Source organism: Lates calcarifer, linkage group LG15, assembly GCF_001640805.2.
Source record: "Lates calcarifer isolate ASB-BC8 linkage group LG15, TLL_Latcal_v3, whole genome shotgun sequence".
NCBI lineage: Eukaryota > Metazoa > Chordata > Actinopteri > Centropomidae > Lates > Lates calcarifer.
The window spans coordinates 30,084,997-30,103,117 of NC_066847.1; the positions used below are offsets into that span (position 1 = coordinate 30,084,997).

General features: G+C 39.6%; 1 protein-coding gene across 2 annotated transcripts in view; it reads right to left on the reverse strand.

Moving 5' to 3' along the window:
• LOC108887327 (furin-like protease kpc-1) overlaps positions 1 to 18,121 on the reverse strand; it is a 162,971-nt gene that overhangs the window by 142,808 nt on the left and 2,042 nt on the right. Inside the window, exons 1-2 of one of the 2 annotated variants that reach the window (XM_018682697.2) lie at positions 13,242 to 13,409; positions 12,325 to 12,500 (exon numbers count right to left, since the gene is read on the reverse strand). In XM_018682697.2, coding sequence (XP_018538213.1) covers positions 12,325 to 12,495 — 171 coding nt within the window. In that variant the 5' untranslated portion in view covers positions 12,496 to 12,500; positions 13,242 to 13,409. Of the gene's footprint in view, positions 1 to 12,324; positions 12,501 to 13,241; positions 13,410 to 18,121 lie in introns of those variants that run through there. The other variant, XM_051076407.1, reaches the window with a different exon arrangement.

The following is an 18,121-nucleotide window of genomic DNA, read 5'->3' on the forward strand; positions in this document are numbered from 1 at the left end:
ATGTTGGTGCAAATTGGTCAAATTAGACAAGATCTTGTATAATCCATGTCAGACTGTAATATCATGTGTCCACTGCCATAACTTAACACAGTGATTTGTCGTACAGTCGTTTCAGTATCCAGACCCCCTTCGCTAATAAATTTAGTATTTTGGCCATTGGCAGAGTCTTTTTAATGAGGGCTCTACAAGCTTTGTACACCTGGATTTGAGCAGTTTATCCTATTCTTCCTGGCAGATCCTCTCAAGCTCTGTCAGACTGGATGGAAAGCATCTGTGAATTGCCATCTTCAGCCACTCTAGCATTGTCTTTGTATGCTTCAGGTCATTGTCATGCTAAAAGGTGAAACAATCACCCCAGCCTCAGGTTGCTTGAACCTTGGAGCAGGCTTTCTTCAAGGACCTCTCTGTTTGGCTGCATTCATCCTTCTCTCAATTCTGACCAGTCTCCCCCAAGAACTGACCAAGGCTTCTCTCGCCTGGTTATTCAATTTCGCTGGACGGCCAACTCCACAAAGAGTCCTTGTGATTTTTAACTTCCTCCATCTCACAATTATTGAGGCCACTGTGCTCCTGGGAACCCTCAACGCTTAAGAAATTATTTTATGCCCTGCCCTGATCTATGCCTTGATGCAATTTTATCACAGAAGTCTACAGAGAGTTCTTTAGACTTCATGGATTGGTTTTTGTGCAGACATGTATGTGTGAGTTGTGTCTCCTTAGATACAGACCGGTATATGGTTTTCTAAACTGTGTCCAGTCAACTTGCTACAGGTGGACTCAAATCAAGTTCCAGAGACATCTCAAGGATAATTAGAGCAAAGAGGATGTGCCTGAGCACAATCTGTATTGCCACAGCCAAGGGTCTGAATACTTCTGTAAATTAGATTTTTTTTTTTAATATTTTGCAGGATCATTTTGAGTTGATGAGTGTGTGTGTACACTACGTTCCATCTTGATTTGGTTATACAAATGCACAATGCAGTCCCAAATAATGGGAATTGACGTCAAGTAAGATATGACACTTTATTGTGAAAATCTGTTTAATAGCTTGAAGACATCCTGCCAACAAATGAACCAAAAACATAACCACTTTGGTGAAAGTGTTTCAGGCTGAATATCAATATGTTACTTGTTTATTACTGGTTAGAGGTTTTTTGTTACTTTTAAGTAACAAAAACCATCTCAGTATAGTTTTACTCTCTCACACTTCTGTCTGGAGCAAGAACAGAACGTCTTGTGTCTTTCGCTGAGCCTCTCTCCTGAGTGGCTGACTGTTTTCTGAGTGATGCACGGCTTGGCCAACCACAGGTAACAGACTGTAGCCTATTCTAGTTTGGTAAAACTTTACATTGCAAAATGTTAGTGGAGTGTTGAAATGAGCTGAACAGACTAAACTGCTCTGGTTTTACAAAAAAAACAAAAAAAAAAAAAACAAACAAAAACATTGTCTCTAATATAATGATCCCTGAGAAGACTGTGCAAGGAAATATTGGTTTCCTGAAATCAAATGATTGTGTCGTGTTTTCTCATTTTTCTGTCTCATAGCTTGGTGCTGTGTTGGTCATAAAGGTAAAACAACTACAAAAAAAGGTAGCACAGTGGGTCTGGGTCGGCTGTGCTGATGACATAGCTGCGGGCAGTGACTGTATAGTTGTGACATTACAATGTTATCTAAGTCCTGATAGCACAGTCTCAGGTTGTTTACATTTCTCTGTGGATTGAGCATTTTGATACTTTGAGTATTTATATAACACCTAAGTGTCGTTTATAATAATTTTAAAAAACTTTCTACAATATGGAACCTTTAAAATGAAATGATCCAGGTTCAGAGAAACATGAACTTCTTCCAACTCCATCTGAGTTTTTTCTAAAGCATGATATGAACACTGAATCTGTGATACTGATACAGTATACACAAAGGCACAGCACCCTGACCTAGTGCCCTCTTCTTGGACTGAGGGAGACTCCACAATTCAACTAGACCTTCAGACTCCAGACAGAGGTATAAGCTGACAGACAGGACTATTCAAATTATTCTCAAGCTCCTGACTGCTTAACTGAACCTCTCCAATGCATAACCTTAGTCCAAAGCATTGATGAAGAGGAAATTAGCATAACAGTACTGCTGCTGTAGGAGGAGGGCTGCAAAGCCCTCAGAGGATAATAACTGAATATGTTGCTGCAGGAAATCAAAAATCCTGGGTACTGACATATGTTTATGATACAAGAATTTCAATATAATTTTATCTGAAATGTGCACTTTATCTAAGATTGTCATGTTAAAATGTAGTTTCAGATATTTTGCAAGAAAAGCAGTAATAAAGCATCATTACCAACAGCTGTAACTCTTACAATACCTATATAATCAAGAAATCATTTGACCTTGATTAAGAATATTGTTGGAATAGCAAATTATAAAGTTAAAGAATGGAGAAAACAGAGGAGTGGTTGCTTTAAAATATTTTTAAAAATGACTGGGTCATCAAATCAAGCAGTCTCATATAAGCTATGGCAGCTAATTTCAAACTTAACCGAATGTCTCCAATGAATCACAGACTACAGCTGTGATTAATGGAGCAAAAAAAAAACAATAGCCCTGCCACAGAAAGAAAAGGGTACTGCTGAAAACCTCCCAAAATTCAATATATACAGACCACCCCATATCTTAACACACACACACAAAAATAAATAAATAAAAATCTAACAATGATTTGCAGTGGGGGACACTTTTAAAACTATTCATATAATCACATTTGCAGAGGTTTATTCAAGTTTGCAGAAGTTTGTTTGTGCAAGACAAAAGTAGTAGTTGTATAAAACTACAATCTTCCTCCTCTGTAAAAGCACACTGCAAAAAATACCAGCTAACCACCAAAATAAATGACTTCAATCTCTATATATGTAGTCCCCCAAAGATACTGCATGGACAATGTACTAATTATACTAATTATATTAACATAATCTATTACTGTATGTGTCTCCAGAAAGTCTCCAGAAGACCTGACCTGCATATGGAAACCCACAGAGATGGGGAAAACATGTGAATTCCACAGAGAAAGGATCTAGCAGCCAGTGTATTCAAATACAGGACATTCTTGCTCAAAACTGCTAAAAGGCAGTCTCATTGAATATGCAGTGTGATAGAGAAACCAAAAACACAACAATAATCTCCAAATATGACTTTGTTGGATCAGCTGCAGACCTGACTACTGCTTCTGAGCTGAACAACTACTGAACCTCCCATAAGGAGTAAAATTGGACTTCAGCATTTTGGAGCTCAACCAAAAATCACTTCCAATTATGCAAGTTAGAAGCCATAGCAATTAGAGAGAAGAATAACAGATACATTAATTAAAGAACTGGATTTTAATTGTCCCATTGCGGCTTTTTATTTTGTTTTAACATCTACCTAATGCACAGCCTGAGGAACAAATACAGCTACAGTGTAAAATTCATTATGGCACACTGTACACAGTACACACAGTACTGGCTACTGTGCTGCCTGAGACATCAGCAGCATCTACTCTGCCATTAGGTAAGTTAAGTTCATCATACTGGTCTAAATGTTGACAGCATAAAGACACATACAATATTATAAATCAAGATAATACAAAAATGCTAAATTTACCTTAGTTAAAATCCCTATAAAACACTGGAACATGAACTGCTCTTCACTTAAAGGTTCAGCACAACCCTGCTGGATTTTCCTCCAGCTGTGACACTTGACAAAGTAAAGGACACTAAAAGCTCTAATTAAACTCTTTCAGAATTGCCTGACTTTTAATTTCAATGGAAAAATTTGAATGATCATAAGACTTGATTTGAGAAAAAAAGACCAATTTTGTCATGAAAATGTCATGAAACTGGACTGAATAATTATTGTGTTTGATATGCTTACTTTCATTTGACTCTAAAAGCTCTTCACAAGAGCCTACTGATAAACACTCTGGTTGCTAAAGAACTACTTTTATAGTTCAATTCCACTTTCTTATCATGTGAGGTAGTATTTTTGTTATATTCACTCAATCCATCAGTGACTCTAGATTTTGCAACACAGTGTTATTGCATATTTTTGTCATTTCTGTATTTTGTTTTGATTTTTCACCCCCATTTTCACTGACTCTATAGATAAAAAAAATGCCTCCCTCCCTGCTCCCTCTCCAAGTGTCACATCAGATTATCATACTGTACAGCATATGACTGAAAGGCCCAGGCATCAAAATTCAAAACAACTCACTTGAAAGAAAATGCTGATTTAAGACACTGTGAAACACAGAAGCTCAGCAAAAGCTGCAGGTACTGAGTTGCACTTAATCTATCTTTTGTTCCTTAATACCTGTTTTTTTAATCCTGGGTTTATTTTTCATGTCTTTCTGTTCTTTAATTTTCTGTTTTGTTTGTTTGCTGAGAGCTTAAAAAAAAGACTTGATCTGAAGCTTTATGATGATCTGTGAAAAAACTGTCCACCTCTGCCTTGAAAGTTGCCTTACAATTAATCTTTTTTTAAATAAAGATTATCACATTGTTAATCACATGATACATAAACTGACAATGATGCCTATCAAAATTTAGCAGAGGCGAAACTGAACTTCTTATTGATATTCATAAAGAGAAAAGAAAGTAAACCACAGTTTTATCAGAGGATAAATATTAATACTGAGATTAATATAAATTGTGTTGCTAAGCTGAGCAGAGCTGAAGCCAAGTAGCTACTAACACAAGCTAAAACCTAGCAGTTTGTGCTAAGCAAACAGTCTGTTCTGCTTAACTGAGCTGACCAGATGCAACAGTATCCTACATTTCACACAGACTGTGTTGACTGAGGTGTTACAAGGTCATTTTTCCATCTCAAAGGCTTGATAGAAAGTTTCAGTCACAACTACAAACAGAGGAGGAGCATAAGCGGAGAGCACACACACCTGTGCACGCACGCACGCACACACACAGACACACACAGACGCAGACACACACACGCACACAAATGCAGTGAAAACAGCATAAGAAAACCAAGATCCTCTAAGATGACAATCATCTAAGTAACAGTGAAACAGCAAAAGAAAAGGCAAAGATACAAAGCTAAATTCACTATTTTACTTCTCCTTCATTTTTTAAAGTTCATTATTACCAAAAAAGGAAACTTAGAGCTGCACTAATCAGCACTGTTGCATAAAAGGGGGTGTTAAATGACTATGCAAAATGTGACAGAAGTTGCTTGAGGAGAACAGCCCACACTAGATTATCACCCATCTATGCAGTTCCCTTTAATACAGTGTTTTCAAGCTCATGGTTTTGGTTTTACAGCTCGCAATTTCACTGCTTTGACGCTTTCACAGTGTTTTCATTACACTTGTTTCTAGTAGGAGACAGCCATTTTCAGCAATGATAAACTCAATGTACACTGCCTACCCAGCACCAAACAAAGTTAGGCGAAATGAATATTCACAAATGTAAATTGAGTTTTTTTTGGTCACGCTACTAAATTTGACATCTATTTCTTTTGTTAGCTACTTTTGTTTGTGTACTTTTGGGGCAGACTATGGGCTGATAACTAGAGCTTCTTTAGGGCTTTATTGGAAATGGGAATGACTACAAAACCACACACCAGGTACAAAGATAATCAGCCACTGCAACTAAGTGGTTTCATCTGTTTATTGTGATTATCCCAATATCCCAGTCACAAAGTAATTTATAGGCTCAAGCTCAAACAAAATGTGTAGTACATCTCTACAGAAGCCTTTGAAATCTAAGATTGCTACAAGTCTGATGTGTTCTACAGTCTCTGATGGCAGTTCAGCAGAGTTGGACTTTGAGAAACATCCACAGGAGCTGTATGCCCCACTGCCACTGACGGCCTCCAACAGACAAACAGAAAGAGGAGAGAGAAACAGAAATGGAGGGAGAAAAGAAGGGAAAAGCATGAAGGATAAACAAAAACAAACACAGACATCAAGAGTCACTGAAGCTGTGTGTGAGAGCCACATGAGGCAGCCCACCCTATGGAGAAAACAGCAGCTGGTGTGTACACTAACAGCCCTACAGGGGCTGTGGCCTCCACAGCCCAGACTATGGAGAAGCAGTAAGGAGAGACGGGAGGAGGGCTGGGTGATGGAGGGGGTATGCTAGGGGCTAAATGGGGTGAGCAGTTAAGCCTTGTTGGTTACGGTATTGGCAGGAAATGCAGGAGATGGAGGGGGAGTGAAGGGTTCTACAGTCCATCTTAAAGTGACAAATACAGGGGCTGATTGGCTATAGTATACCATTAGTCTAGGATTGAGTGTTGAGTTATTTAGTGTCAGTTTTACAGGAAATTTCCAGTATATTACAACCTGGACCTTATTTCTGTAGTATTATTAAAATGTAATAAACACAATGTAGTCGCCAAGTTCACAGCTAATATTTTGGGAATGTCGCAACTTGTAAAAAGAAGCCAGACGAGAGAAGAAATACAACAGTCAGATGATATTAGAGGTTTAGTATTGCATTACAAAAGATATACTGTGTGTCATCAGTTGTAGGGAAGTGAACAAACATATTTGAAATTAGTTTACAGGACACTAAAACTATGCATTAATCCCAACACATTGGTACTATGCTATAGTATGTGAAACTCAGTCAACATGCCATATTAGAATAAACTCTGGGTTAAAGCTTCCTACAGACACTGATGACAACCTGAGTGATTAATTATTTAATAAAATATTAATCATTTCACTGTGAATGAATATATTACATGATGATTATTTAAAGGTTGTACTGTATTTTAACTGATGATATAAGTAATTATTTCTAATATTTGTTTACTGTGTCTATGAAATGTGTAACTTTTTTTTAACAATGCCTTAAGGTGACATCTTACAATTGCTTTTTTTTGTAATATCTCAGGTTGGTTGATGTTGTTATTATATCATTAGTTAGCAATATAGTCAGGTGCTTACGAAGTGTTGTCACCAATGAATTAACTAAATGAATTATATTGGAATAGCTGAGTAGTGCATAATCAGGATTATTGCATTTTCACCACCATACTTTGTTATTATAATCAAATCCACATGACTACAGTTCTGCTAGTTATTTCTATCTAACATGAGTAACACTCAGTTAAGAACCAGAATGCAAATAAAATGAAAACGTACAGTTCCTTCAACTGAAAAATAACCCTCCACCTGGATGAAAATAAATGTACAATGATCTATGAAAATTAAGACTGGTGTGCACTTATGTTCTGTTACACAGGTTCGGACTGGATTCTCTGTCCAGCTTCTTAGTTTAGGTAAGAAATGGAAACTGGAGAAGACGATACACTCGACAGCAGCAGTACTGAACAAAAGTTCGTCTACCAAGCTTCTGATACACAACCACTTCATAAAGTATAGTTTAAGCTCATTTTTACAAATCTGTTCTGAACAAAAATTTGTGGTAAAATCAAACAGTAAAGCTATTCAACATGCAATTTTACAATATCTCTCCATATTCTAGATCACCTAGGAGAACATTGTGTATGAACATGTTTGCGTGCTTCTACCACCATTCCCTGCTCTCGTCCACCATCTTCCTTTATCTTCTTTATCTCTCTCTCGTTCCCTCTCTCTCTCCATTTCAATATTGAAGAGAGTTTTATTAAGGGCTAGACTCGGGTGTGCTGAGGCGCTCTCAGTAATTTTCCTACAAAGTGCTTTAATCCATCACACGGCCAACATGTGGCCTTTGCAGCCATACATCATCTCAGCCCAGAGAGAGAGAGAGAGAGAGAGAGAGGAAGAGAAAGAGAGGGAGTAGTATCATAATTTGTGCTCTCCTCCTGCTCACCCCCCTTCCTTCTTCCTCTTCTTCTTCTTCTCCTCCTCTGCCTTCATCTCCCACCAGAGTTTCCCACCTGGGAGGGAAAGCACATCTTCTCCACATATTCCTCAGTCAAGTCTTCTCTCCATTTATAAATGAGAGTGAGGTATGAGTGAGGGAGGGGCGGGGGGAGGTAAGCAAAGAGAGAGCGAAAATGAAAGAGATGGAGATAGGCATGAGTGAATGAGTGTGTGAGGCTGAGAGAGCGAAAGAAAGAGATAAGGAAAATGGAGAAAAGCTTACTGGAATGAATGAAATTGGTGACAAAAGCGGGTGATAGGAAGTCTGTGTGTGTGTGTGTGTGTGTGTGTGTGTGTTGTGAATGCTATATGCACAAGGTGTGTGTGTGTATGTGTGTGCATCTGTACTTGCATGAAGAAACAGAAATAGGCAGAGAGGGAGTGGGGATGTGCATTTCCCAGCATGCAGCTGGTGCTGTGTTGCCCTCTGTGTTGCCCCCGGCCAACACCTGCCTCCATTTCACTCCCTCCACCCTCCTCATGCTGGGGAGCAGCGGTGAACTCTGGGCCCCCTGACTAATGGAATGGGCCCTCGCTCCCAACCATTAGAGGATTGGTGTCCCTTTTGGCGCCCCTGGGTGCCCTATGGTACAGAAAAAGGGAAAGGAAGAGGCCAGGGAGAAGATGGTGGCACGTCGGCCTTTTTTCCTTTTTCACGCACAGACACATACACACCTGGTCATAATACAACAGCCTGGAGTAATCCAACCAGAGTAAGGCTTGACATAGCTTAGCATCTCACTGAGGCTATTTCTGAGAGGATATTAGAAATTCTGAATTGGGTGCAGCGCTATGAGGTTTCAGAGAGGGAGCTCTCTGAATGTGTACGACAGCGGCCCCGGCTGATCGTGAAGCGTTTGTGTGATTTCATTTAGCCGGTAAATCCAGTGCTCTACCTCAATTACATCTGCTTTACTCAGATGGAAAACACACCTCGAGTGTACAGAGGGAGGGAAGGGGAGGTGAGGGAGGATGGAAGCACGAAGCGGATTGGGGATTGAATCTCTCGATGAGCTGATAGCACGTCCACGGACAGTGAGCCAAACTGTGCCGCAGTAATGTTATGCTAATGGTATGGTAATGATATGGTAATCTGTCGGCAGTATTCCACCTCACTGGAGAGAGGGGGAATCTGGGAGGCCTTTCACCATTGGTTGGAGACCAGGGACTTCCTGGTGTCAGAGTTCAAGACAAAAACCCTGCACACACATGCATGTGCACACACACACACACACACACACACACGCAGGCTCATAATTCTTGAAGTAGTGATCTCAGCTAAAATAAAAACAATACAACACATAGACTTAATCTGGCTCTAATCGGATTTGCAAACTCTTAAGTAAGCAAGGAATAATACCTGTAAACAATGCAGTATCATGTGATGCAACTTTAAACTAGGTCGGCTGTATTGTAAGTAAGGCTGCAAGCTGAGACTTTTTTTTTCTTTTTCTTTTTTAATCAGCGTGTAATATCAAGTCACTGAGCTGTTGTTCTGTGGCGGCATAAAGCGAAACAGAAAATCATCTATTTTAGATCACGATCAGGTTGTTTTTCCTTTGTCGTTGTGTGTGAAACCCTGCACCTGTAATGGCTGCCATTACCTGCATAGTCAGAGTATTTCTTTCTCTCTTGCTCACATTGATTGCATTACAACGCCACAGCCGTGGTTGGAGATGAGACTCACCATTGAATGACACTAATCTTTGAATCCACGTCAGCACCACCACAGCCATAATAATTACAAGAAAGAGCTTCCTGGTTGCACTACATTTATTAGGTTTGTTGTTTTTTTTTTAATCTAAATTTTGTGACATTTCACTGCATCTTATTCTGAATGAGCTGATTTAGCCTCTAATTTAAAAGGATTATTCACAAACTATGAACTATCTCTAAACATTTTAAATGAACAACAGTTAAGACAAGTGAGAGGTAAATGTAGATGGATCAAGTCTATCTCTTTGACACATTTGAAAGTCACACAGACTGACAGGAAAGGCTTCAGTGTGTCTGCTACCAAAGAGGCACCTGCAAAAAGCAACTGCAGTACATCACAGTAAATCTGTCCATGTGGCATAAAGACATCAGCTTGGGTATTTTGCTTTGTTTCTCTTTGTATTTTACAGTTGCAAAATGGATATGTCAAGTCTACACAATGGAGAGATGCGATGACATTTTCCTGGATGCTGTACACTAAATCAAAGAGACCAACAATATGTTGAGTGCCAGCATGGAGACATTTGATTCCCATTCCACTCATGCAGCATTACCACTGGAATGCCAGCAGACATCACAATCCTCCCAAGCTGGCGTTGGGCTTGTCAGACTTTTCATTCCACTTCAATGTTTTCAAAAAAAAAAAAAAATCACAGCAAATTGTGAAGCACCAGCTTCTTCTTGATATATGATATTTGCTGCACGCAAGGCAAAAATCACAAATCACAGGTGACACAATTAGAATAGGTTTAACTTAACAAAGGCGATTTAGTGTCAGTGACATTTAGCATCAGCCTCTGGCGACAGACAGGTAAAAGAAGCCAGTCAGCAAATTGGACCTGGGGGGACTGTGAAAGTGGGGGTTGTCTGAGGCTCTCAGGATATGGTGCTGCTGGGTTGGACACCTTATTAACACACAAGCACACTTACTGCATTAACCTGACAATAGACTAAGAGAGAATCACACCACAACGTCCTATCACTGATTTCTAACATGCTGCAGGATTGTTTCACCATTTCACAAATGTTAAACCAGAATATAAACAAAATATTGCAAGTATGTGTTATATAGTACTATGTAAATGCATGATGTGAGACTCTAAAGCATATATATTTGCTTTTTTTTGGTCATTACAAGTGATCACTGCATTGAGGGACTAACAGCGGTGTATAAAAGAGCAGAAAACAATGAGGAAAGAAGCAGAGGTGTTTATGTGCATACATGAGGGACAATAAGAGAGAGAGACAGGCAGAGAGGAAGACAGAGACGGGGGTGGACTGTCCAATACACTTCTGATAAAGGTCAAAGAGATGTTTTATTCATGATCCAGGCAGCAGCAGAAGAGGCAGCGGAGGCAGCAGGGCCAAGGTTGAAATGAGCTCGCGTCCCCGTTCCCCAGAGTCAACGCTGCACACAGCCTCACACCAGGCCAACAGACACTCCCACTAACTCTTATCAATAATGTCAAAACACACACACAGTCACACATCTCCAGGATTGCTCATCAATAACATAAAATCACAGTTTTATGGTCATCTGCTGTGAGCAAAATCAATACATCTGCCAACAAAGAACAAAGTGGACTACACTTAAAGACTTGCACTTTATTCATTTAGAGACTGTGGGTGTGATATAATAATATTTTCTCAAAGGTCTCTGGTGCAGGGCTCTGTCTATAATCATTTATGTGCAGAACTATGAAAATAAAAAAAAACATAATATTTAAAAATACAATGGTAAAATTCAAGAAATATGCTGCTTTGGTTAAATTCTCTAAAATGTAGCTGTCCATTTGCCATTTAATTCATTTTAAGGATCATCCTCACTGTATTTAATGTGAGGAACTTAAAATATGTGTGTGTTTTACCATCTGAAATTTTCATAATGGATTGCTTACAATATGTTTTTAATCAAATAGTACATTTTATCCAAAGTCTTTTTGCAGAGAAGACATTAAATAAGAGGATCCCTTTTAAAATCTTGAATTTAACAGAGCACAGCAGGAATGATGTCAATTCATAAGGGCTCTTACCTTTTAAATTTTTCTAACTGTGAATCTTTCATTAAAGAGAATCAGAAGAAGTTCATTTCAAAATCTCTTATACCCTCGAACCCCCTCTTTGAACTCACTCTTACAAAAAAGCAAAACTACTGTATTCCACCTAACCAAGACCTGCTCCGAGCCCTTATTTTTTAGTGCAGCCGAGAAGATTTTTTGAGGTTAGCTGACACACTTTCAGACTCAACAACCAAAGTAACCTTTAAAGTATTGATGTGGATAAATCACATCTAGTCTTCTGACAAATGGAAAGATTTCAGCATGACAGATTAAAACTCAGACAAATAGGTAAAGACCCCATCATCTCCAAAAGACATTCAGCTGGAGTCTATTCCACATAGAGAAGTTTCTCACAGGTATAAACTAGGGTCGGCTAAACAGAAGTGACTGTATGTGCTTATGTGTGCCTTTTTGGATGCATATACACATATGCACATACACATCATATGTATGTGTGTGTGTGTGTGTGACTCTGTGTGGACAGCCCACTCTGTGTGTCTTTGATCAGATATGAAATATTCAGAAACGCTGCTGTAATTTGATGAAAGTCAGATATCCCTCAAATAGGAAATAGAAGTCAGCACTTTGGCAGCTCTGGAGAAGAAATGCCTTCTGTAACCAAATTTAGAAAATGTAAATTGCAGGCCCATAGGTGGAGGTAATCACAGGGGTTTTAAACATGCACTGACCCGTTGTATGAACTCCAGTCCGTGCTGTTCGGCCAAAGCTTTGGCAGCTCTGATGCCTCCGTCCATCTGCACTGCATAGAAGACATAGCAGTTGGTCCCATGATGCCCCTCTGTGGTTACTAGTTTCCTCTGCAGCAGACAGCCAAGCACCAGCACAACTGCAGTGAACATGGAGCCTTCAAAAAAAGGATATGGTGAAAAATGAGTGAACCATTTGAAAGCCAAATATTCACCATCAGCCAAAATGCACTTACAAAACTTCAAATGTGTAAAAATGTATAAATTCATCTGTGTTAAGAACACTAGGTCACTCATAGACCATACTGTTGCATTTTATAATGATGTCTGTTTTTATGAGGAAAAACACCCTAACAAAAGTCAGCCATGAAACTGCATGACATAGTGGAGAAAAGTTTGCCAGTAAGAATGAAACAAAAAATGAAAAACGGGAAAAAAGTGTAAAACCCAGAGATTTTCAGTTTACTATCATAAATCTATGACAAAGGAAAGTATTAAATGTTATGTTCACATTTGAGTAGCTTGGAAGAAACTAATGTTTGTTTTTTGAAATTTCAAATGAATTAATCAACAAATCATTTCAGTGTTACATGTCAGGCAGCATTTTCCTTTTGTGAACAGATATGCAAAAACATTAGTGTCCCACTGGATATCATTATTGGTTCTTTATAACGAAGTCCAAGTCTAAAAAAAAACACACCTACAATTTTAAATATTATCACTCCAACACTCCAAATACCATCTAACTACACAAATGAGTTTATAGAGTGTGGGATTCAACATCTCAGCACAGAGTATTGAACATTGGCAATTGTGAAACAATTTGCCCACAGCCACCTCCTCTGTACTTTTGCATGAAATCCACAGTGGCTGCCACCTACAGCATGTGAACCACCCACCTGTAGCCACAGAGAGTGATACGTCCAGGAGAAATCTTTCACCCAGTGCGATGAAAGCTAGAACTCTGGCATCGGGGGCCCCAAGCGAGACAACACACTCTCTCCAGTTCCCAACCCACACGTTTAATCTCCTGGCCTTGATGCAAATGCTTCTGAGAGCATAAAAACAGCAGCGCTCTCATTGTGTGAACTAACTTCCCTCTTTAAGCAAAACAGGAACTTTATCAGTCTGTCTTTTATGCCTGCACTTTCCTGTGAACAGTGATGGAACAAAAAGTTGTCACCTCACTCTTTTCAGTATCTACTCAACAAGAAAAACACCTTGTGCACTATGAGGAGAATGCAGTATTAAAGCATATTAATTGCTTAAACTCCCACTCCTTTACCCAGATTATGCAACCAACCGTTATGGTTATACGTGAAGTTAGTCAGTGTGTTTTTTTTATATACATTAGTTTATATTAAATGCAATGTAATTACACAAGGTGTTGAGCAGGCCATTTCCAAAGTGTTTATTGTGCATACACAAATCAGTTAGAACTGTTACTATTAGTCAATGTACTGATTAGTCAATCAACACAAAATTAATGCAACTGATAATAATTATCATTTAACTCCGCCATCTGGTTCCAACTCTGGACAAGTAAAACATACAGTTTGAATGTGTAATCATATATGTGTTGTTTTTGTTTTTTTTTTTTTAATGAATGATTCATTCTTTGTGAACAGATCAATCAATAGAGAAAATAATTGTTGGTTGCAGCCCTACATTTAATCACCGTTAATATGCAACATCTGTTGTCTGCAGTTTTTGGGCTTTTTCAATCTATTTGGCCCATTTTACCTCCTGCAATACCCACACTAACATGCTGTACAGTAAAACTACAAACTAGAGGATTAAGATCTCTCGCTCTAAACATATAATTCTGTTTGTTTGTTTATCTGACTTCTCATCAAAAGCAAAGTGCCTCCTCCTACAGCATTTTCCCCCCAAACAACAAACAGCAGTGCTGCTGACCACTTTTTAAAGTCTAAGGCATCATTCAGCTCCAATCTCCCAAGCCACTGATTGAAATCGATAACCTCACTTGGGGCTCGAGCCCCAGTCAATCCCACTGAGGTGCAGGGCCTGCAGCGTACACCCCTGCCAGAGAGGAACGGGCCTCAGGCAGAGACAAAGTAGACAGGGAGAGAGGGAGGGGAAAGAGAGAGCACATGAGACTGGAGTACAGGAGAGCCACATTGAACAGTGTCAGGGCCTCGGGGCCTACTGGGACGCTGATAAAGTACCTGGACATTTTTATAGACAAACTACTTATTTCTGTCCTCATATCGCTTGGGAAGACTGATAACTTTATATTCCTCTCAGGCAGAGGAATGAAAAGAGGGGGGCCCTTTCAGGAGTTTAATTGATCAAACTGTAGCCACAAGGGTTTTTTTTCTAGAGATAAAAGGGACTAGCACTCTCTCCTGTACAATACAGAGATCTTTTAGAAAGCAGACCCAATGAAAAAAGAGAATGTAACTCATTATGCAAAGTCATTACAGGCCTCTGACTACACTCCTTAAAAAGGGGGAGGTAATGGTGGAACTGTATCGTACAGGATTTCCAGAGGTCAAACTACCAGTCATAGGATAACATTATTTTACAACGTCCAGATTAGTACTCCAGCCAAAGTTATAGATGGCTGTTTTGAGGTCAAGCTTAAACACCATTTACAACTGTTTTAAGTGTCTAAAAACAGTAGAATATCATTTTATTACTGAAAGGCACATGGGCCTAGTATATGGCCAATTGCACATTTTAGCAGGCATCCACAATAAAATGCAGAAAACAGAATAGATGTTTACAGTTTCACCATAGCAGGGCATTTGCCTTGTGTCATCAATCACAATAATAGATTCTGTTAAAACAAAAATCACAATTCAATAAAAAATTTGCCCATCTCAGATCAGCAGTAATAAAACAACATATGTGAGACCTGAGCGACAACTTCACAAGGCGTGTGGAGACTACAGTTGTTACATAAGTGATTAATCTCATTCGCAGATATTCCTGTGTAAGGTGTCCTTCCTACTACGTTACGGCACAAACTCATTTGTGTAGTTAGTGTGCATTATTGCTACAAGTGTTGGGATGTCCTTGTTGGTTTTGCCCAGTAGAAGAGAGTGAACGAGCTCATGCTCCAAAAACCAAATCATTTTGTGCTACTAATTCAGAAGACGTATGAATCATAGAGAGAGAGCATCAATACTTCTACTGCATGCCAAAAAACAGACTATTCTATTCTATTCCTCTTGTCCTCTCACTATATCAAAAGGCAATGAAATCTGGCTAACCTCAGGTCATTGCAATAATCCTCATCCACATGTGCTTCCTTCTCTGTTGGGTTGTGGAATTGCCAGTCTGCAGTGAACAAAGCTGATTTCATTCCTGCCTATGGTAACCAGCTATCCTTTAACCTGGCACTCTCTGAGACTTGGATTAAACCAGAAAATACTGCTTAATAGGCTGGACTCTCCACTAACCACATATTCTCCTATACTTCCCTGTCCGCCCAGCCAAGGAGACTGGCCTCCTAATTTCCAACAAATCAGTTAGTTACTGTCCACAAGGACAAATGGGTGATTTTGTGGATGAGCTAGGTATGCTGTCGTTTTCCATTCCCAAACATGGCTGTCTAATCATTCTAGGTGATATGAATATCCATTTAGACAATTTCTGTGGACTTCTTGTCCCTAATGCACTAATTTGAACTAAAATGGGTTTGCAGCCCTCCACCTCACAAAGACAGTGAAGAACTTGACCTCATCTGAAACAGTGCTACAGACAGGCTAACTGGCATGACTCTGCACCTCTCTAACCATTGCTTCATCTGCTTCATTGTATGCCCTCTGGAACTGCCATCCCACCACCTCTGGTTTCATGCCACCACAACCTCTACAACTTGTGTATGACCTACCTTTCCTCAGTGGTTGCCTCCACTCTACCTGGTCGTACCACATTTTCCTCACTAGAGATCAATGATGCCACAGAGTCTCTCTGCTCTACACTAATGTCTTAATAGTTGGTGTCCTTTATCCACCAAACCTCTCACCCACCTCACCCATAGCTGACTGACCCCATTCGAGAACTACATACTGATCTCAGAGCTGCTGAGAAAAAAGGCATAAAACCAGTGACCCCACTGATTTTACACCATATGCTACTCAGTCCTCCATCACCTCCACCAGTCACAAACTTCTCAGTTGATCTTTCCCTCCTTCTTCCTGAAACTGTCTCTGAACCACTCAGAGAAAACCAGTCTTCTCTGCTATTATGTCCCTCTCTGCCTCCTCCGGTCAATAGCTCACCGCCTCCCTTACTCAGTCCTCTAGCTGAGCACGAGCTCCCAAAAGCATGACATGTAGCAGTCCTACATGTCCTTCCATGTCCTTCTATGTCTCCCCAGGTTAATGACAACATCAGTTCACTCATTCAGCCCTCTCACTGAGAATGATGTGTCAAAACCCCTGACTGGTAGCCATCCTACCTGTGCACAGGGATCCCACCTACCTCCTCCAAGCCATTACTCGCATTGTGCCAGCAATCACACATGTAACAAATGGTTCATTGGCTTCAGGAAAATTTCCAACCATGTTCAAACAGGCTCAGGTAACACCTCTACTTAAAAAGCCTTCACTTGTCCCTGCACAAGTCAGGAACTATTGAATAATTTTATCAATTCATTCTTATCTAAGGCTATCAAAAGGGTGGTTCTCAAACAGGTCTCAGAATTCCTATCATGGAATGCCCTCCTTGATCCAAATCAGTTGGTCTTTAAGGGCAATAACTCCACTGAAATGGCTCTGTTGTCTGTGACAGAAGCCCTAAGGGCAGCTAGAGCTACAGCTCACTTCTCAGTTGTTATCTTGGTGGGCAGCATTTGACTTCTTCTTGGCCAATGCGTTCCTCCAAGGATCATCATCTGGCATTTCCATCCTTGAACACAAAGCATTCACAGTCCAGACTGTTTGTGTTTGTGCTTCCCCAATGGTGGTATGAGCTACCAAATGATATAAGCACAGGAGCAGCCCACTCTTATCTTCAAGAATCTCTTGAAGACTCATTTCTTCCGAGAGTTCTTCCTCTCCTAACGCCTCTAACATGCTAACATTCTCAAATGGCACTTGATCTCAATTATTTGGACATTTATGGTGCACTTTATTTCCTTGCACTTCACCTTATTTAACAGATTTAGTACTTAGTAGTTACTTCAAAGTCTCCTACTGCACTGAAACCTTAGAGTTGTCTCTCACTTGTAAGTTGCTTTGAATAAAAGTGTCTGCCAAATAAGTAAAATGTAAATGTTATGAAATGTAAATATGTACAACTTATTGCTGTTTCATGGCATTGGGGTATTTTCATGGTCAGGACCGATTGCTCAGAGATCTGTTAACTACTATGCTTTAGAGGTTCTGGTAGGCAGATTTTTGTTTTGTATTTTGTTTGCCCCATTTCCAGTTGTTATGCTAAGCTAAGATAGCTGCCTGAAATGTCGAACTTTTCCTTCAACAATTGACAAAGCTTTCCTGTATACAGCAGCATTATACAGAGCATGTAATGATTTTCGCTGGCAACCTTTGTAACAGCCAGGTTACCATACAAGACTGAGATACAATGCTGAAGTGTCCTTGATCAAGGCAAGACACCACTGTGAGTAAGTGTACTGTAGCTGATAATAACCTTTGACCTTGTTGTGTGTTGTTGTGATCATAAAGCAGGGAAAGAATGGAGACACAGATTTGGCAAAATAAATTAAAGTTAAGACAATTAACTAGTAATATAACAAAACAGTTAAAATTGAGTGTAAAAAGAAATATAAGACTTTCTAACTTTT